General features: G+C 40.9%; 2 protein-coding genes across 4 annotated transcripts in view; one reads left to right on the forward strand and one right to left on the reverse strand.

Moving 5' to 3' along the window:
* Window positions 1-1,141: 1,141 nt before the first annotated feature.
* On the reverse strand, window positions 1,142-4,389 carry rabl3 (RAB, member of RAS oncogene family-like 3). 3 transcript variants are annotated; one of them, XR_014613321.1, is made up of 9 exons: window positions 4,307-4,389; window positions 3,967-4,058; window positions 3,597-3,726; window positions 3,387-3,501; window positions 3,079-3,229; window positions 2,739-2,810; window positions 2,579-2,617; window positions 2,159-2,455; window positions 1,142-1,762 (listed from the first exon to the last, which is right to left on the reverse strand). XR_014613321.1 is itself a non-coding variant. In XM_084162474.1 (8 exons), the coding sequence occupies exons 1-8, from the start codon at window positions 4,350-4,352 to the stop codon at window positions 2,399-2,401; spliced, it is 702 nt and encodes a 233-aa protein (XP_084018600.1). In that variant the 5' UTR covers window positions 4,353-4,389; the 3' UTR covers window positions 1,142-2,398. The 3 variants fall into 3 exon arrangements, 1 of the variants encoding a protein (XP_084018600.1); XR_014613322.1 differs by having other exon boundaries at window positions 1,142-1,827; window positions 1,932-2,455; XM_084162474.1 differs by having other exon boundaries at window positions 1,142-2,455.
* Window positions 4,390-4,577: 188 nt separating this feature from the next.
* gtf2e1 (general transcription factor IIE, polypeptide 1, alpha) overlaps window positions 4,578-21,029 on the forward strand; it is a 46,172-nt gene continuing 29,720 nt past the window's right edge. Inside the window, exons 1-2 of the mRNA XM_084161659.1 lie at window positions 4,578-4,655; window positions 5,128-5,771. Of these exons, the coding sequence (XP_084017785.1) occupies window positions 5,324-5,771 (448 nt within the window). The 5' untranslated portion in view covers window positions 4,578-4,655; window positions 5,128-5,323. The remainder of the gene's footprint in view (window positions 4,656-5,127; window positions 5,772-21,029) is intronic.

Here is a 21,029-nt window from a genome sequence, read left to right on the forward strand (position 1 = left end):
TCAGACCCTGCTCTGGCCAGAGATACAAAGTACCCAAATGACTTTAGGTACAGGCAGTTGTTTACGCGTTGTTTCAACAAAAAAATTCAATGTGATGACATTGAATCAACGTGGAAAACTGATAGGATTTGCAAAAAGTCATTAACATCAATGAATTTCAGGAATGTTTCTTTTTTTCACCCAAATCCAATTACATAGTTCAAGTTGTTGTTGATTTCACGTTAGTTTACAACTCAATCAAATGTTGGAAGGCACATCAATGGACTAACTAGCTGACTATTAGGGCCTAGGACACATTCTCTACACTTTAATCATGGCTTTTACTCAGACACCTATGATTGTGTACATTGTTGCATGACTGAATATGATTCGGTTAACTGTATCTGACTGAATTATGTAAATCGTTTTTTTGTGCTGAGTGCTGACTTTAACAAAATGAATAAAGGTGGTGTTATCTAATCTGTTCCTGCACTGTACATTTGAAACAGTGATTCATAGCACAAGTCCATAGTTTACAGCAGGGCTGCACACACACCCTGTCCTCTTACTCTCAGTTGTTTTCTTATAGTCGCTATGATTTCCTGGCATGGCGGTCAAACACTTAGACAGAATATCTGCAAGCACTAAGGACGTTGTACTAGCCCAAAAGGTGTAAGACTAAGTATTATGACCCATACAAGATACCACAGGAAGCATCCCATGCTTACACCCATAAAATAACTTTTGAGTCCTGGATTAATTTTGTCTAAATTTTACACAAATGTTAAAATTTGTGTTCAGATTTCTATGTTATCTTTTTATAACAATTAGTATTGGAAAATAAATTGAAACACTGACTATACATCTTTACTGTGTCATTTGACATATTACAGATAATCCTGAATGAATCGTGAATAATGAGTGAGAAAGTTACAGATGCACAAATATCATGCCCCCAAGACATGCTAACCTCTCACTATTACAATAACAGGGGAGGTTTGGAAGCGGGGGGGGGGGGGGGTATGATATTTGTGCATTTGTAACTTTCTTGCTCATCTTTACTCACGATTCATTCAGGACTACCGGTAATCATGGTAGCATCCACATGAATGTAGAAGTGTTTAGAAACATTATATTCTTATTTAGAATAAATTACACAATACATGATTTACCATTCATTTCTATTGGGCAAACAAATTATCTGAAACAACCAAAACAAACAGCAAATGCATCCAACAAATTTGTAGAGTCACACGCTTGATGTAGTCATTTCATGTTATGAATATGGGACCAAATACTAAACTTTTTACTACTTGAATACACATAAATGAATTTGTCCCAATACTTTTGGTTCCCTAAAATGGAGGGACAATGTACAAAAAGTGCTGTAATATCTAAAGGTTCACCCAATATGGATGAAAATACCCTCAAATTAAAGCTGACAGTCTACAATTTAACCTCAGTCATTGTATCATTTTCAAATCCAAAGTGCTGGAGTACAGAGCCAAAACAACAACAAAAGTGTCACTGTCTCAATACTTTTGGAGCTCACTGTATATGCCAATGAGGAATGACGGGGATGATTAGGTGGCCATGATGGAAATGGGGCCAGGTTGGGAATTTAGCCAGGACAACAGGGTTAACACCCTTAGTCTTGCGATAAGTGCCAAGTGGGTTTGACCACAGCATTAAAGGTCCAATGTATCATTTTTTATCTCAATATCAAATAATTTCTGGGTAACAAATGTGATTGTTTAAAATTGTCAAAAAGAAATGGAGACCTCTGGAACTGTACATTTTCTAGTAGGATAGAGCCATATCCATTAGGCTAAAGAACAGCGTTCCACACTTTGCCTTCTCCTGTCCTGTGTGTTTGTGTGTATAGTACAGGACAGGAGAAGGCAAAGTGTGGAACGCTGTTCTTTAGCCTAATGGATATGGCTCTATCCTACTAGAATAAGTACAGTTCCAGAGGTTAAGAAGCTATTTCTCAAGCACGAATTTTGCTAGGACTGTCTGGGAGTGGTCTGAGTGGGGAGGGGGAAACTAGCTATTATTGGCAGAGAGGTTTGGAACTTTCTTATTGGTCTATTAACTAATTTATGTCACCAGGCAGGCCAAAACTCCATCCCACCACAACAAGCTGAGATTTCAGTCAGTATTTTCAAACAGCTCTTACACTAAAAGGAAAGTATCATCATTTATCACAATGTCACTGAATTATTCCAACCTCAGTGTGAAAATATATATAAAACACAGGAAAACCACGTTTTTGACTGCACTGGGCCTTTAACAGAGATAAAAGATAGAGACTAAGAGGGGGAGAGAGAGAGAGAGACAAAGGGAAGTTCACTTGTTGAGTGAGGGACTGCACTGAAGCAGGTTGAAACCACAGGCACCAGCAGTGTCCACCTCTATCTCAGTCGTAGTGAAGGCTTTTGAAGTTGAAGCGTTTCCTCTCTGTGAAACCTGTCATCTGGAGAGAGGAGGAGAGATGGTTTTATGTTTCAAGTCCAGAGCTGATAAAGTAATGGTTTCAAAATTGGAAAGACCAGAGCAGTGTTTCATGTTCATTATGGACACATAGACAATCACTTACTTGACTAGGGTCTCTGGTGAAATATCTCTTCTCTACGACCTAAAATAAAAGACAAGTATTCATGCACTCTCTTGGAATGTGGATACTCATGTATAAAAATAACAGTATATTAAGGGGGGTAAAATATGTAAGCAAAAGCTTCAGCTTCTGAACGTCTCACCTTGTCAAAGAATCTGCTCAACTTCACAGCGTTCGACGTGCCTGCAGCAAAGTACCTTTGATTGGTGCAATCCTGTTACGAGAGTCAAGGAAAAAACATGACCTAAACCACAAGCCTCAATGCAAAAAGGTTAAAAATGACTTCCACTACCTGTAGCCTATTCAATAGCTGTTACCATACTAATGATGTGTGCCCACTGCCCATACATTGACCATACATTGGGCTTTCATTGTTAGCAAATGCACAATGCTGCAGCAAATAAGGTTTTCTTTGACCGAGTGATGGGTACCTCAGAATCCATAGAGGCCTAGAAGGATAGTTGAGGTGAGGCTTCACCTACCAGATTGATCTCCTCTGCATTGAAGTCTTCAGACAGGAAAGCTGTCCTGGTGAGAACATCATTCCTCTTGTTCTCTGGGATCTGGTCAAACTTGGTGCCGATCAGGAGCAAAGGCACGGAGCTATCAGCAAACTGTTCTCTGTCGTAATCACTGGAGGTGTTCAGGCAAGACATTCAAGACAAGACTTTCAAGACAAGTAAGTAAACTTACTCAAAGTGCCTATACAGGATAACAACTTCTATTTAACAAGCATAATATGTAATAAATTGAGGTAGGCTATTTGATTCCAGCAGTAGGAGATACTTACCCATTTGAGACGATTACCCCCGTTGGGGAGGAGTCTTTGTTCAAGGCTTCTAGTGACCAGCGATACAGATTCTGGGAGGATTTCTTGTTCGTCAGGTCGTGAACTAATACAATACCTGTAAGGATACAAATAATGTGTCATTACTGATCTATACAAGTCATCGTTTTCCTCATGTGGTGACTGACAGACCAGTCAGTGCTGTGTCTTTACCATTGACAGAGTTGTAGAAAACTGCTCTGGTGTTTTTCAGACTGCTGGCGCAGCCCACAGATCCTCCAACATCCCATAATTCAATGTAGTAGGTCTTCTCCTCTGGAGTGCCCTCCTTGTAGTCGTGGACCTGTAAAAGCGACTCTTAGAATAACCTTAGAATATAGAATAACTTTAATGTTCCTAACTGGTAAACCTCCAAGTAAAGAAATCTCTTCAGGGAAAAACAATGAGTCAAGAAATAACAAAAAAAGATCAACCATTGAGTTTAGTTTGAGTTAATTTTTTTTACAGGGGACAGTGCACATTAATCAACGTTTCAGTAAAAGTGCCAGTTTTAGCCACATTTTCAAGAGCAGTCCTTTCTTACCCGTACATCCACCGAACAGCCTACAGTCCATGATGGATTTCCCAACACTTGGTTCTGACACAGCAGATGAACGAGTGAGGACTTCCCAACACCTGCCATGACAAAATAATTATAGCTAGTGAGACACATCCAGTATTTTTCAAGCACATAGCTAAGTTTGCTTCTCATGTCTAGGTATATTTTAAGTGCATCAAGTGAAGCTAGCTACCACGGATAGACACAAGGGGGCATTCATGTTTTAGATAAGCATTATTTTTGACCAAACCAAGTCGAAAGACACAACCTATACATTTCCAAAAGACAATACGATTAGTCAGACATAAACGAATAGGACACCAACCTGAATCTCCCAAAACTAGCACTTTCACTCTGTCAAGAGACGCCATTTAATTTTCGTCACGGAAGTAAACAGTAAAGTTCCAGCCCAAAGAATACCACTCGTTCTCTAATTGGTTTAAGAGAATGGTTTCCGTTTCAAACCGGATCCACTTTTACAAGAACAACATTGGAAATTGTGAACGTCAATCAAAACAATTTGGCGATCATTGGCTGTTGAAGGACAGCATGACGTACAGCCAATTGGAATAGAGAACATTATTTTCCGGGATTCCATTGCAAAATATATAGAAAAGTACGAGGCAGAGCATCCACAAGCTTTCAAGTTGTTACAAGAGAACACATGCAATTGAGTGAGTGCGGATTCTCTGTATTTCATGCATGTGTTGTAGTTAAAGCTAGCTCATTTATTCTCACAGTGATACATTTTGTTGCGCTAACCTGTGAGGTAGCTAGCTGTAAGCTAAGCTAGCTACTGTTAGCATAGTTGTTAGCGAGCCAGTTTGACTGCTATTCATTCCGTTTCCATTCGCGAGTATTAGCTAACAACTAACAGTATCGTTTGCTAAATAATATTTTGGCTAACCATATAGGTTCTGCGTTACAGTCGTTTCATCTCTCATTCGGATATGTTTGACTGTAACTGTTATGACTTACAAACTAGCTATCCACATTGCCAACCCGGCCACGTTGGATGAACACATGTTCATGTTTTTAACAACAGTTCCTTATTTATATACATACAGTTTCTGTGAAGTCCTACTGATGGATAGTGATGTCTAAGTTTCTATACCAGATTGTATAAACAGTGTTCCCTTGTTGCAGATCCCACCACAGAGAAGGACGCCCTTGACCCCTTGCTGGGGTTCCTCCCCCTCAAGAACCTCTCCTTTCTGCCTGAAGTTGACCCACCCTCCTGTCCAACCACCCACAGACACTTCTCAGGCTACCTATTGTAGCCTTTACTTATTCCGTAAGCCACTCTCTCTACCAGTCTGCTACCCAATAGGCCATATAGAAGATGTCAGAGCCAGAATTATTAACAGAGGTCCCTGCTTCGCTGAAGCGCCTGGCCAAGCAGGTTGTGCGGGGCTTCTACGGGGTGGAGCATGCCCTGGCTCTGGACGTTCTCATCCGCAACCCCTGCGTCCGTGAGGAGGACATGCTGGAGTTGCTCAAGTTTGACCGAAAGCAGCTGCGCTCGGTGCTCAACACGCTCAAGGGCGATAAGTTCGTCAAGTGCCGCATGCGGGTGGAGACGGCTCCCGATGGCAAGACCACGCGCCACAACTACTACTTCATCAACTACCGCCTGCTGGTCAACGTGGTCAAGTACAAGCTGGATCACATGCGGCGGCGCATCGAGACAGACGAAAGGGACTCAACCAACCGGGCGTCGTTCCGCTGCCCCTGCTGCTTCAGCACCTTCACTGACCTGGAGGCCAATCAGCTGTTTGACCCCATGACCGGTGAGGAGAGAGAGAGGGAGGGGTGGGAGAATAGGGTTGAGGGAGGAGGGAGGGAAGGAGAAAAGGAGAGAGAAAGAGAGAGAGTTTTGCAGCAGCATGAGAGGGTCAGAGAGGCACTGGCGGACGTACAATTAGGCAGAAAAGGCAATTGCCTCAGGCCTCACATCAACAAGGCACCTCATGAGCTGGGCATATATACAGTGGGGAGAACAAGTATTTGATACACTGCCGATTTTGCAGGTTTTCCTACTTACAAAGCATGTAGAGGTCTGTAATTTTTATCATAGGTACACTTCAACTGTGAGAGATGGAATCTAAAACAAAAATCCAGAAAATCACATTGTATGATTTTTAAGTAATTAATTTGCATTTTATTGCATGACATAAGTATTTGATACATCAGACAAGCAGAACTTAATATTTGGTACAGAAACCTTTGTTTGCAATTACAGAGATTTTCCTGTAGGTCTTGACCAGGTTTGCACACACTGCAGCAGGGATTTTGGCCCACTCCTCCATACAGACCTTCTCCAGATCCTTCAGGTTTCAGGGCTGTAGCTGGGCAATACAGACTTTCAGCTCCCTCCAAAGATGTTCTATTGGGTTCGGGTCTGGAGACTGGCTAGGCCACTCCAGGACCTTGAGATGCTTCTTACGGAGCCACTCCTTAGTTGCCCTGGCTGTGTGTTTTGGGTCATTGTCATGCTGCAAGACCCAGCCACGACCCATCTTCAATGCTCTTACTGAGGGAAGGAGGTTGTTGGCCAAGATCTCGCGATACATGGCCCCATCCATCCTCCCCTCAATACGGTGCAGTTGTCCTGTCCCCTTTGCAGAAAAGCATCCCCAAAGAATGATGTTTCCACCTCCATGCTTCACGGTTGGGATGGTGTTCTTGGGGTTGTACTCATCCTTCTTCTTCCTCCAAACATGGCGAGCGGAGTTTAGACGAAAAAGCTCAAATTTTGTCTCATCAGACCACATGACCTTCTCCCATTCCTCCTCTGGATCATCCAGATGGTCATTGGCAAACTTCAGACGGGCCTGGACATGCGCTGGCTTGAGCAGGGGGACCTTGCGTGCGCTGCAGGATTTTTAATCCATGACGGCGTAGTGTGTTACTAACGGTTTTCTTTGAGACTGTGGTCCCAGCTCTCTTCAGGTCATTGACCAGGTCCTGCCGTGTAGTTCTGGGCTGATCCCTCACCTTCCTCATGATCATTGATGCCCCACGAGGTGAGATCTTTCATGGAGCCCCAGACCGAGTGTGATTGACGGTCATCTTGAACTTCTTCCATTTTCTAATAATTGCGCCAACAGTTGTTGCCTTCTCACCAAGCTGCTTGCCTATTGTCCTGTAGCCCATCCCAGCCTTGTGCAGATCTACAATTTTATCCCTGATGTCCTTACACAGCTCTCTGGTCTTGGCCATTGTGGAGAGTTTGGAGTCTGTTTGATTGAGTGTGTGGACAGGTGTCTTTTATACAGGTAACGAGTTCAAACAGGTGCAGGTAATGAGTGGAGAACAGGAGGGCTTCTTAAAGAAAAACTAACAGGTCTGTGAGAGCTGGAATTCTTACTAGTTGGTAGGTGATCAAATACTTATGTCATGCAATAAAACGCAAATTAATTACTTAAAAATCATACAATATGATTTTCTTGATTTTTGTTTTAGATTCCGTCTCTCACAGTTGAAGTGTACCTATGATAAAAATTACAGACCTCTACATGCTTTGTAAGTAGGAAAACCTGCAATATCGGCAGTGTATCAAATACTTGTTCTCCCCACTGTATATATATATATATATATATATAAGTTTGGACACACCTATTCAATCAAGGGTTTTCCTTTATTTTTACAATTTTCTACCTTGTAGAATAATAGTGAAGACATCAAAACTATGAAATAACACATGGAATCATGTAATAACCAACAAAATGTAACAAAAATCAAAATATATTTTAGATTCTTCAAAGTAGCCACCCTTTGCCTTGATGACCGCTTTGCACACTCTTGGCATTCTCTCAACCAGCTTCACCTGGAATGCTTTTCCAACAGTCTTGCTGAGCACTTGTTGGCTTCTTTTCCTTCACTCTGAGGTCCAACTCATCCCAAACCATCTCAATTGGGTAGAGGTCGGGTGATTGTGGAGGCCAGGTCATCTGATGCAGCACTCCATCACGCTCCTTTTTGGTAAAATAGCCCTTACACAGCCTGGAGGTGTGTTGGGTCATTGTCCTGTTGATAAACAAATGATAGTCCCACTAAGCCCAAACCAGATGGGATGGCATATCGCTTCAGAATGCTGTGGTAGCCATGCTGGTTAAATGTGCCTTGAATTCTAAATAAATCACAGACAGTGTCACCAGCAAGCACCATCGCACCACCTCCTCCATGCTTCATGGTGGGAACTACACATGCGGAGATCATCCGTTCACCTACCTGCGTCTCACAAAGACACTGCGGTTGGAACCAAAAATCTCAAATTTGGACTACAGACCAAAGGACAGATTTCCACTGGTCTAATGTCCATTGCTCGTGTTTCTTGGCCCAAGCAAGTCTCTTCTTATTGGTGCCCTTTAGTAGTGGTTTCTTTGCAGCAATTCAAACATGAAGGCCTGATTCACACAGTTCCCTCTGAATAGTTGATGTTGAGATGTGTCTGTTACTTGAACTCTGTGAAGCATTTATTTGGGCTGCAATTTCTGAGGCTGGTAACTCTAATGAACATATCCTCGGCAGCAGAGGTAACTCTGGGTCTTCCTCTCCTGTGCCGGTCCTCATGAGAGCCAGTTTTATCATAGCGCTTGATGGTCTTTGCGACTACTTGAAAAAATGTCCGGATTGACTGACCTTCATGTCTTAAAGTAATGATGGACTGTCATTTCTCTTTGCTTATTTGAGCTGTTCTTGCCATAATTTGGTCTTGGTCTTTTACAAAATAGGGCTATTTTCTGTATACCACTCCTACCTTGTCACAACACAACTGATTGGCTCAAACACATTAAGAAGGAAATAATTTCCACAAATTAACTTTTAAGGCACACCTGTTAATTGAAATGCATTCCAGGTGACTACCTCATGAAGCTGGTTGAGAGAATGCCAAGAGTGTGCAAAGCTGTCATCAAGGCAAAGGGTGGCTACTTTGAAGAATCTCAAATATAAAATATATTTTGATTTGTTTAACACTTTTTTGGAATGAGTAGGTGTGTCCAAACCTTTGACTGGTACTGTGTGTGTGTGTGTGTATATATATATATATATATATATATACATACATACATACATACATACATACATACATACATACATACATACATACATACATACATACATACATACATACAGTGAGGGGAAAAAAGTATTTGATCCCCTGCTGATTTTGTACGTTTGCCTACTGACAAAGAAATGATCAGTCTATAATTTTAATGGTAGGTTTATTTGAAGTGAGAGACAGAATAACAACAAAAAAATCCAGAAATACATGTCAAAAATGTTATAAATTGATTTGCATTTTAATGAGGGAAATAAGTATTTGACCCCCTCTCAATCAGAAAGATTTCTGGCTCCCAGGTGTCTTTTATACAGGTAACGAGCTGAGATTAGGCGCACACTCTTAAAGGGAGTGCTCCTAATCTCAGCGTGTTACCTGTATAAAAGACACCTGTCCACAGAAGCAATCAATCAGATTCCAAACTCTCCACCATGGCCAAGACCAAAGAGCTCACCAAGGATGTCAGGGACAAGATTGTAGACCTACACAAGGCTGGAATGGGCAACAAGACCATCGCCAAGCAGCTTGGTGAGAAGGTGACAACAGTTGGTGCGATTATTCGCAAATGGAAGAGAAACAAAAGACTGTCAATCTCCCTCGGCCTGGGGCTCCATGCAAGATCTCACCTTGTGGAGTTGGAATGCTCATGAGGACGGTGAGGAATCAGCCCAGAACTACACGGGAGGATCTTGTCAATGATCTCAAGGCAGCTGGGACCATAGTCACCAAGAAAACAATTGGTAACACAATACGCCGTGAAGGACTGAAATCCTGCAGCGCCCGCAAGGTCCCCCTGCTCAAGAAAGCACATATACAGGGCCGTCTGAAGTTTGCCAATGAACATCTGAATGATTCAGAGGAGAACTGGGTGAAAGCTCTTTGGCATCAACTCAACTCGCCGTGTTTGGAGGAGGAGGAATGCTGCCTATGACCCCAAGAACACCATCCCCACCGTCAAACATGGAGGTGGAAACATTATGCTTTGGGGGTGTTTTTCTGCCAAGGTGACAGGACAACTTCACCGCATCAAAGGGACAATGGACGGCGCCATGTACCGTCAAATCTTGGGTGAGAACCTCCTTCCCTCAGCCAGGGCATTGAAAATGGGTCATGGATGGGTATTCCAGCATGACAATGACCCAAAACACACGGCCAAGGCAACAAAGGAGTGGCTCAAGAAGAAGCACATTAAGGTCCTGGAGTGGCCTAGCCAGTCTCCATACCTTAATCTCATAGAAAATCTGTGGAGGGAGCTGAAGGTTCGAGTTGCCAAACGTCAGCCTCGAAACCTTAATGACTTGGAGAAGATCTGCAAAGAGGAGTGGGACAAAATCCCTCCTGAGATGTGTGCAAACCTGGTGGCCAACTACAAGAAAGGTCTGACCTCTGTGATTGCCAACAAGGGTTTTGCCACCAAGTACTAAGTCAGGTTTTGCAGAGGGGTCAAATACTTATTTCCCTCATTAAAATGCAAATCAATTGATAACATTTTTGACATGCGTTTTTCTGGATTTTGTTGTTGTTATTCTGTCTCTCACTGTTCAAATAAACCTACCATTAAAATTATAGACTGATCATGTCTTTGTCAGTGGGCAAACGTATAAATCAGCAGGGATCAAATACTTTTTTCCCTCACTGTATATATATATATTTTTTTAAGTCTGCTTGAGGTCCCCCATACTCTACCCGTGGCATAAAAAAAATCATCAAAATCTGTCTGTTTAGGCTATAGATGTTGTTTTTGCATGGGCTGCGTCTCAATCGGTGTTCTCACGTAAATGTAGCGTCGGAATGGTTTGGCCTGCAAATTAATATGACCCCTCTATGGAAAGATGAGACTCATGAACACGATGTGTTCTCCGTTTTGCTCCACGACCCAACATAGTGTCACTCGTCTGAAGATAACCCAGTACCAGGCTGAAATATTAATGGAAGTGTTTCCACATCAAAGGAATACAGCATTGGCGGTCAGTGCCGTTTATGATGAGTGAGGACAATTTATTTTTCCATGAGTCATGGCCTTATTTCTATTACAGCATGTTGGATGACTGTCATTCATATTCCATTCACCCAGTTCAATGTCACATCGATAGGTTTAGGCTACTATAGTTGAAGTCGGAGGTTTACATACACCTTAGCCAAATACATCTAAACTCAGTTTTTCACAATTCCTAACATTTAATCCTAGTAAAAATTCCCTGTTTTAGGTCCGTTAGGATCACCACTTTATTTAAAAAATGTGAAATGTCAGAATAATAGTGGATAATTATTTATTTCAGCTTTTATTTCTTTGATCAGATTCCCAGTGGGTCAGAAGTTTACATACACTCAATTAGTATTTAGTAGCATTGCCTTTAAATAGTTTAACTGGGACAGTGACACATGGACAGACAGTGACACATTCAATACCGCCTTGCACACTCTTGCCTGCATTTAGCTTATCTAGGGTGTAATCATTAGTCCAACAGTTGCAAACGAGAGTTTCTATTGGACAAATTCAGCTATTTTAATCCCCATTTTGTTTGCTTCTGTTAAGGAAATGTTTTAAAACAGAATCGGCGGAATGAATGTACCCCTGATCACACAAGGACACATTTTGCGGAGTTGTTCCGTATCCTAGTTTGCTGAAAAAGGAAGAAAGCCTGGAGGAAAAACTGGCAAAACTTAATTTTAAGGGGTCCTTTATTACAGCGTAATTATGTGTGTAATTACACTGTAACAAGTATTGTAGTTGACCTTAACAACCAATAGTTACACTGTAATAACATTTAACTAGTTGTAATTGCGGTCTGTAATTACAAAGGTGTAACAATTAATTATTGTTACAAATCGGCAGGTTTCGACTAAATTCACAAACGTAGTGTTTTGTTTCTTCTCAGCTGCATCCGGTACCGAGTCAATGTGCAGGGGTACAGGTTAGATGAGGTAATTTGTACATGTAGGTAGGTGTAAAGTGACTATGCATAGATAATAAACAGCGAGTAGCAGCAGTGTAAAAACAAATGGGTGGGGGTGTCAATGTAAATAGTCCGGGTGGCCATTTGATTAATTGTTCAGCAGTGTTATGATTTGGGGTCTCCAAATCACTAAGTGGGGAGACGGGGATTAATTTTGGCAGTTAAAGCTGCAATATGTAACTTTTTAGGCGACCCGACCAAATGCACATAGAAATCTGAGTTAAAGATATGTCATTCTCATTGAAAGCAAGTCTAAGAAGCGGTAGATCTGTTCTCTGTGCGCTATTTCTATGCTTCCCGTTCTTAAGTTTCGTTTTTCCATCTTTTACTTTCGGTTTTGTACACCTGCGTCAAACAGCTGAAAATACAATATTTTTGGTTATGAAAAATATATTTCACTGTGGTTTAGATGGTACAATGAATCTCTACACTATACTTGCTTGTTTTGTCACATAAACTGAAATTAGGCGAACTATTAGAATTTTAGCAACCAGGAGATGGCGGCGTGATTTTTGCATAGTGCACCAACCTTTCAGGCTTTTCTTCTGCTGATCCATGTATTCCATTGTCCCCAATATTCATTTTAGGTACATGTGGTCATTCATGGCTTCTTACACTAGATGGCAGTAAATGCCAATACAATGTAGGTATTCCGGCTACACACTCACTTTGCATTCCATGCACAACTGTCTGTCTGGGCCTTCTCTAGAATTGGACCTGTACATGGCATGTGAGCCAATATGTTCTTCTCAGTGTTCTAGACTAACTTCGAACCCTAACCCTTTTTCAGTTGATGACACCAGCACATGATTTGGTCGCACAAATCTTTGTTGACCTGACCTGTGTTCCATAATGTACTTGCATTCCATACAGAACCAGGCTAATAATGACTAGCCATCATTTAAATGTTACCTTTTAATTTGATGACTGAGCAAATATCCTATAGTCTATAATGACCTACCCTCCATACACAAATAATTACATTTTAACTTGATAATATTATTTACATGGATTGTTTGGATGGAATAAATAAAACGTTTGCGCAATCTCAAAGGAAATGGAAAGGGGGGAGTTATTGTTAGCGATTTTCTACAGTTGTAAAGCCCTATAAAATCAGTTTGATCTTTTGGTAAAATCAGTTTTCCCGGTTTTGTTTTTCCAGGTTTCCAAGTTTTATCTAGTTCTTTCAGGTTGTCACGCTCTCAAAATCACACTTTTCTAATAGAAAAATATATATAAAATTGGATGTAAGTACACAACAATGCTTAAATCACATCAGGAGACTACTTTTGAGGCCTAAACATTTTCCAAATGTGAAACTTCATGTAGAATATCATCACGTGAAGTGTTCCAAAACCACATGGTTTTCCATGATTTCACATGTGAAACTTTACATGTCAAATACAATTTGATGTGGTTTGGAACACTTCACATGAAGTATCACGTGGATTTTCACGTGATCTCACAACTTTTCACATGTGAAATCATGGAAAACCATGTGGTTTTGGAACACTGCAAACAAATGAGTCGTAAGGATGTCCCTGGAACGTCACACAGTCACAGTGTTTTCAACGTACATATTTGAAACACTTTGACATACATGATTACATTGTGTATGTTTATTTATACAGTAATTATTATTCAACATGTCCTCACCTGGGATTTGAACTCACAACCTCTTGGTTCACGGCATTCCGATCATCCTGCTACGCCATCACGTCTGTGTCAATAACTGATTTCACCTGTATTCCTACACTTTGGACTTCAAAGTAAATCTCAGCTTTGTTAAAAAACACACTCAAGAAAATGGATTATATTTATCATAGTGATTCATGAGTAACATTTAGGACTGTGGCGGTCATGACACATTGTCAGACAGTTATTGTCATACAAATGACTGCCGGTCTTACAGTAATTGACCGTTGATTAACAAACACGTTTAGCATCTCCTGGCTTTTTCGCATACAAGCCGCATAGAAGCCTCTGATGCACACCTTTGGAACATCTACATTTAAAAAAGTCTAATAAATCAATTTAATATACACAATAAATCCATTATTTATTTTAGGCAGGTTTAAAGAAACATTATCATATAAAAAAAATGTATTTCAGAAGAACACCATATGAGTTAGCCTACTGTATGTTATCTGGCTATGTGCCATGCTATAGGCTGTAGGCTTGTTCATTTAACAGACAAGAAATGCTTATAAGTCCCGTACCATTATTTTATGTTATATGATTTTATAAGAAGAAGAATATAATTGAATTTAGCTGAATATAATAAAAATGACATTTTTCCCATTCCGCAGCGAGTGCGCATATGAAGTGGCTATGTTGAGCGTAAAAGTGACCATTTGAAACAGGTCCTATAAGCTAGATTTAGAGTTATTTGTCAACTTTAGTTGTGAATGATACAAACCTAATGTCTTAGAAATCAAAACATGATGCATGGGCATCATAAGCTGCATGATGCGACTATAGGCTATTGATGATTTGAGAAAGTCGCAAACTAAGCTTGCACTCTGTTCCTTGCCTCAGGCTGCATACGCTGTTCTCATTAAGTGATTATATTTTCACCCATCAGACTATTCTCAATTTAATCTTGTCTTTACTAATATGTCAATTATCCTTAACAAAAATATAAACGCAACATGCAACAATTTCAGATTTTACTGAGTTACAGTTCATATTAGAAAATAAGGAATTTTAAATAAATAAATTAGGTCCTGATCTATGGATTTCACATGACTGGGCAGGGGTGCAGCCATGGGTGGGCCTGGGAGGGCATAGGCCCACCCACTGGGGAGTCAGGTCCAGCCAATCAGAATGAGATGTTCCGCATAAAAGGGCTTTATTATAGACAGAAATACTCCTCAGATTTGGGCAGGAACAGGGGCAGCGGGAAAACAACATGTCATCCGTATGCAATCAAATAGCGAATGGAGGCCTCTTTCGTTCCAGTTCGTTTTTCACTCATGCCAGGTAGGGTACTCTGATTATTTCACTCCACACATCAACCACTGTTTGAGGAGCATGTAGTCTCTCGCTGCTCGACAGGTGATATTCCGCTCAAACTCTGTATGCCATGGGCTCTCCAACCCTGTTTCTGCAGCTACCCAGTGCTTAATTTGGGAAACCAAGTGAAATCTGTTCGGAACATCGATAGTAACATATTTTCATAACGAAACATATTTCATTAAATTGTTGACAGCTCCTCTCTCTGCGCGCTCGAGAAAGGAATGAAGGAGAGAGGGGAGGAGATGGGAACGCACAGTGGTGAGATATTCTGTAGCTAAAGGTAATTTGTCAGCCTATTAGTTATGAAAATATAAAAGGCTATTCAAAATCAAATAAAAATTCACTATAATTGTAGGGAACTCTGTAAGCTGCCCTGCACAATCAATGAACCAACAGCATCGCCTAGGCCTATACATTTTCTCCCAGACTAATGGATACAAAGCTTGGAGCAGTAGCATAAGGTAACCAGTCTATCCAGTATGCATAATAATACAGTCCAATCTAAAAGGCGATTACTACAATTTGTTTAATTTTGGAGTACATTTTTTTACATTTTAGTCATTTAGCAGACGCTCTTATCCAGAGCGATTAACAGTTAGTGAGTACATACATTTTTTCATACTGGGCCCCCGTGGGAAACGAACCCACAACCTTGGCGTTGCAAGCGCCATGCTCTACCAACTGAGCTACACAGGGCCACATATATGCTAGATCAGTGGTCACCAACCTTTTCTGAGTCAAGATCACTTTGAGTCCAAAAGCAAGTCAAGATCTACCGCTCAGATTTTTTTAAAACATGACTTAAAAAACATAAGCCTATTAACCTATTAAAAACAGTTCAGTAGCTATGAGGTTTGTGCAGTAGGCTATATGCCCAATACATTATCACTGCATATTGGCTATGCTGGAATTGCCCTGTCAATGTTGTTCTTCTCAGACCATTTTAAAATTATATTTCAAAACCTTAGGTATATGATCACACTGGTAATATATCATTTGTTGTGTTACTTGTGAGGCACAGCTGAGTGAGCATAATAAATTGCTTTTATTTTATTTTACTGAACTGATGACCTGCATCTGGTCAGTCTGAGGGGAGGGAGAGAGCAGTGGTGAGGCTGCCTCTCAACCGACTCACCATCCCTGGTCTTTCCCTCCCTCCGCTTAGAAAAGGTGACTTCCAGCTGATGGCGAAACTCAAGTTGCACTGCATTATTTCTGCCTCAGGCACCAATTCATGTTGTTACTCCTATGACCAGAGAAAGTGAAATATTCCTTGTTATTAAAAAAGACAAAAGCCGCTGATAATAACAACGCAAGCTTATCAAAACACTTTACTAGCGTGAGTGGAAATATGGAGAACATTCATTTTATGGCTAATAAAACTGTTGAACAAAGTGTTGACAGTGCTGAATAACAACTTAAACAGGAACTTACTTATAAAAACAGCAGCTCTTTGCTGTATTCATTGAGTCTCTCTGTAGTCATGTTTTGAAAAGTTTTGAAATGTGACAGTATCAACTTTGCTGTGTGCTCTAGGCTTATTTTTACATTCTATGGCTCGAAGGAAACTGTTCAGACACGGTAATCTGAGCTATCTGATTGGTCAGCGGTAGGCCTATATGTGCACTTGATTTGCTCTTTGGTTCTGCCGGGTATGCAGAGTTCTACCGCGCTAAACAAAAAAATAGGAACGCAAGGCTTTATTGTTGTTGTTTTTTAAAGAATTGTTTGGTGATCGACTACGATCGCTATCGACCGGTTGGTTCCTTTCAGTTTCTTTTTTATCCTGAAAAACTCCCCAGTCCTTAATGATTACAAGCATACCCATAACATGATGAAGCCACCACTATTCTTGAAAATATGAAGAGTGGTACTCAGTAATGTGTTGTGTTGGATTTGCCCCAAACATAACACTTTGTATTCAGGACAAAATGTTAATTGCCACATTTAATTAATCATCACCTTAGAAAACGCTGTCCATTTCGTTGTGTTAGGCTTTGAAACAACATCCACAATGGCCATGTTTTCTACTTCCTTTCAACCTGTTGTTGAACCAACGAATGTCCAGAGTGAATAAGAGGAGATTACCATGACTTTTACTGCGGTCATGACTCATGACTGCCGGTGTGGCGGTAATATGGTCACCGCAACAGCCCTAGTAACATTAAAATGGAATATTATGCCCCACCAACGTTAGAAAACTATACAGAAAACCCTCAAATAAGTAAACGTAATCAATGATGAGAATAGTCAGATTAACTGATAACTAAATTAGCAGTGCAAAGATGTATTATAGGTAATACATCTATAGGGGACTTCTGAGAATGCTACAGACATTGTGGCACAGTAGAAAGATCAGAGCAACCCAAATCCAGAGGTTGTGAGTTCAAATCCCAGGTGGAGTGATATTGAAAGTCAGCACTAAGTGGTAATGTCAAATGTAATCATATTGATTAAGATGTTTACACTATTTTAGCTGAACAGCCTACCACTTACCTTAAAACCCCCATACCATTTAATTATTTCCCTTACAAAAAAACACATGTGAAATCCCATTTTCACATGTGAAATGTCTGTTTTCCCATTTGAACAATGAGCAGAAATTGTCACGTAAAAAAAAGAGACGTGAGGTCAGTTGTTCACATGTATTACAGTTCACATCTTAACACCACCTTTTCACATGTGAGGAGAATAACATGTTTTCACCTCATGTGAATAGCAGATTCATATGTGAAATTTGCAGTTTCACATGTGAAAGTTTTTCACGTGTGAAAATGAAATTAACAGGTTTACATGTGAAAAACATTCAAATGTTGTCGCATGTAGTTTAGTGGTATCACATGTTGAAATCTTGCATCCCCATATTATATTTCACATGTGCTCAAACGTTTTCATATGGGTACCCTGACTGTGTGCAGTGAGGCTCCAGTTTGCCTTTCAGCGCTCTCTGCCATGTATAATTCATCCGACCTGCAGTTTAGGACAGCGTCTCTCCCCGCATTTCCCCCAGAATTATTTACTAAGAGTGGAAGGAGGGGGGAGTAAAGGAGTGAGAGAGAGAGGGAGGGGCTGAAGGAGAATCCACACGCGTGATAGTACAACTACAGCTCCTTAGTGTGAGTTATAACTCAGCCTGCCTGACTGGTTGGTAGCGGGGGACGTTGTCGTAGATTTGAAGGCTGTATAAATATGCCGGGGTATTTCACACTAACCCAAACGCACACAAATCAGCTATGAAGTCTGCCTGCTTGCCTGCTGCTAGCTCCTAGCTCTCTCCAGGGCATCCATTTTCCAACAGGACAGCTGGAGAATGGGCTGGAGCTATAGCTGTAGCAGGGCCCAGGACTAGCAGCACAGTCAGGGAGGCCTGCCCCGAGGCAGGCACAGATCCTGCTGACCGCACAGTGCACACGCCTGGGAGTGGAACACTATACACTCAGTCAGGCAATCCTATTCCTTTTCTACTATTCCCCATAAGGAGTTTCTTGGGGGGGGGGGGGAAGGCGCAAAGCTCGCTCTAAAAACTCGTTTTATTTAAGCAAAGTTAAAATGCTGGTAGTGCCCTCCACTTCTTTCCATATTAGGTCTATTCTTTCCCATAACAATTCAGCCAAAACCACTTGAAGTCAACTTTTCAGTCACAGAAATCACAGGGTAAGAACATTTTCATATATTGAAAATCTTGATTGCTGATGTTGGCAACCCTTCATTTTCAAACCGTAATATCTATTGTCAGTAGAAGATGAATAATTCAACAAGCATTTACACTTACATTTTGTGCACTTGTATAGTGTATGAGTCATCATGACATGGTTTGTAGGCTTGGGCAGTATACCATATAGCGTATACCGTATGCTGGGGTATTTTAAAATACAGACAGTAAGATTTTCAAACCCTCCCCCCCAAAATGCGCACGCACACATGCACATACAGTGCATTCAAAAACTATTCACACCCCTTGACTTTTTCCAAATTTTGTTGTTACAGCCTGAATTTGTTTGTCACTTGCCTACACACAATACCCCAAAATGTCAGTGGAATTATGTTTTTTGAAATGTTTACAAATTCTTAAAAAATGAAAAACTAAAATTTCTTGAGTCAATAAGTATTCAACCCATTCGTTATGGCAAGTCTGGAAAAAGTTCAGGAGTAAAAATCTGCTTAACAAGTCACATAAGTTGCATGGACTAAACTCTGTGTGCAATAATAGTGTTTAACATGGTTTTTGAATGACTACCTCATCTCTGTACCCCACACATACATTTATCTGGAAGGTCCCTCAGTCGAGCAGGAATTTCGAAGACAGATTGAACCACGAAGACCAGGGAGGTTTTCCAATGGCACCTATTGGTAGATGGGCATGGCCGCGGGAAGATGTTTTGGGTTGGGTGTGCTGTCGCCAGGAATAATAAAGGCCTAGTTCACTGATTTAGTTGAAAAGCACGATGATCGGAGTAATAAAGATCTAGTTAACAAAATGTATACAAATATTCCAAAACATGAATCCTGTTTGCATCAGGGCACTAAAGTAATACTGCAAAAAATGTGGCAAAGCAATTAACTTTTTGACCTGAATACAAAGTGTTATGTTTGGGGAAAATCCAATAAAACACATTACTGAGTACCACTCTCCATAATTTCAAGCATAGTGGTGGCTGCATCACGTTATGAGTATTCTTGTAATAGTTAAGGACTGGGTAGTTTTTCAGGATAAAAAAACTGAATGGAGCTAAGCAGAGGAAAACCTGGTTCAGTCTGCTTTCCACCAGACACTGGGAGATGAATTCACCTTTCAGCAGGACAATAACATAAAACACAAGGCCAAATCTACACTGTTGCTTACCAAGAAGACCATAAATGTAACGGAGTGGCCGAGTTTCAGTTTTGACTTAAATCTACTTGAAGATCTATGTCAAGACCTGAAAATGGTTGTCTAGCAATGATCAACAACCAATTTGACAGAGCTTAAAGAGTTTTGAAAATAATAATTGGCAAATGTTGCAAAATGTTGCAAAAAAGCTCTTAGAGACTTACCCACAGGGGCGGTGTGTTCAATAGGGCGATATGGGCGACGCACTGCCAAACGGGAAAAGGAAGGGATTTTTTTTCTAATCAATTATATCACGGCAACAGTAGTTATCAGTGTTGTAATCTAGACGTCTGATCTGCCACAGTGCCACTAAATGTCCAATCAGGCTAAAGTCGTGCTTCAAATGGCCCCCCCCCCCCCCTTTTGGGGCGATTTCAGTCAGGTTGAAAATCGCCCAGAAGTCTGTCATAGACTCCCATGTAAAATCTATTTTTTTCAAATATCAGAGCTTTCAATACAATCTCTATGGGTTTCTGAGGGCTTGCACTTACGCGCTTTCGTCATACGTAACATAACCATGAACGTAACTAAGAAAAGAGCGGGTAGCCTCATCAATCAATTCACGTACTACTATCAAGATGGCTATAGCGTTCAGTGCAACTCGATTGTCTCTTTGAAATAAGTTACTTTTTGTCGGCGAACAAATCAAGATAAATTGGCAACGAAACAATTAGGACCTCCCAGACCAAATTTAATAATTCAACAGGTTTCTACTAAAGGGGGGAAGTCCTACACCCGAGGATTTTCCAAAAATTGGTACGAACGAAAAACCTGGCTAGCAGGCTGCGATGTAGCTAATGCAGTCTTCTGCTACCCCCTGCTTACTCTTTCACCCTGAAGGCGGCACGGCAGACAGCACCGCTTGGACAGCGACTGGTGTGTAACGGACATGCACCATCTTTCAGGAAAGATTAAGAAACATGAGCTGTCAAAGACCCACATGGATAGCTGTTTGAGATTGTCTGCTTTGGGGAGAGTGAACATTCCCACTCAACTGGATGAGGGATACAGGCTAGCTGTCCGCCGCCACAACGATGAGGTTAGTGTTGATAATCACAAGTTTACTGGAGAACTGAAACTGACAAGGCTGACAAGATAGGACCCTTTTGTCCATTGTTATTGGATAGGAACAGAACTT

This window comes from Coregonus lavaretus (genome assembly GCF_964263955.1).
Source record: "Coregonus lavaretus genome assembly, chromosome: 5".
Classification (NCBI taxonomy): Eukaryota; Metazoa; Chordata; class Actinopteri; order Salmoniformes; family Salmonidae; genus Coregonus; species Coregonus lavaretus.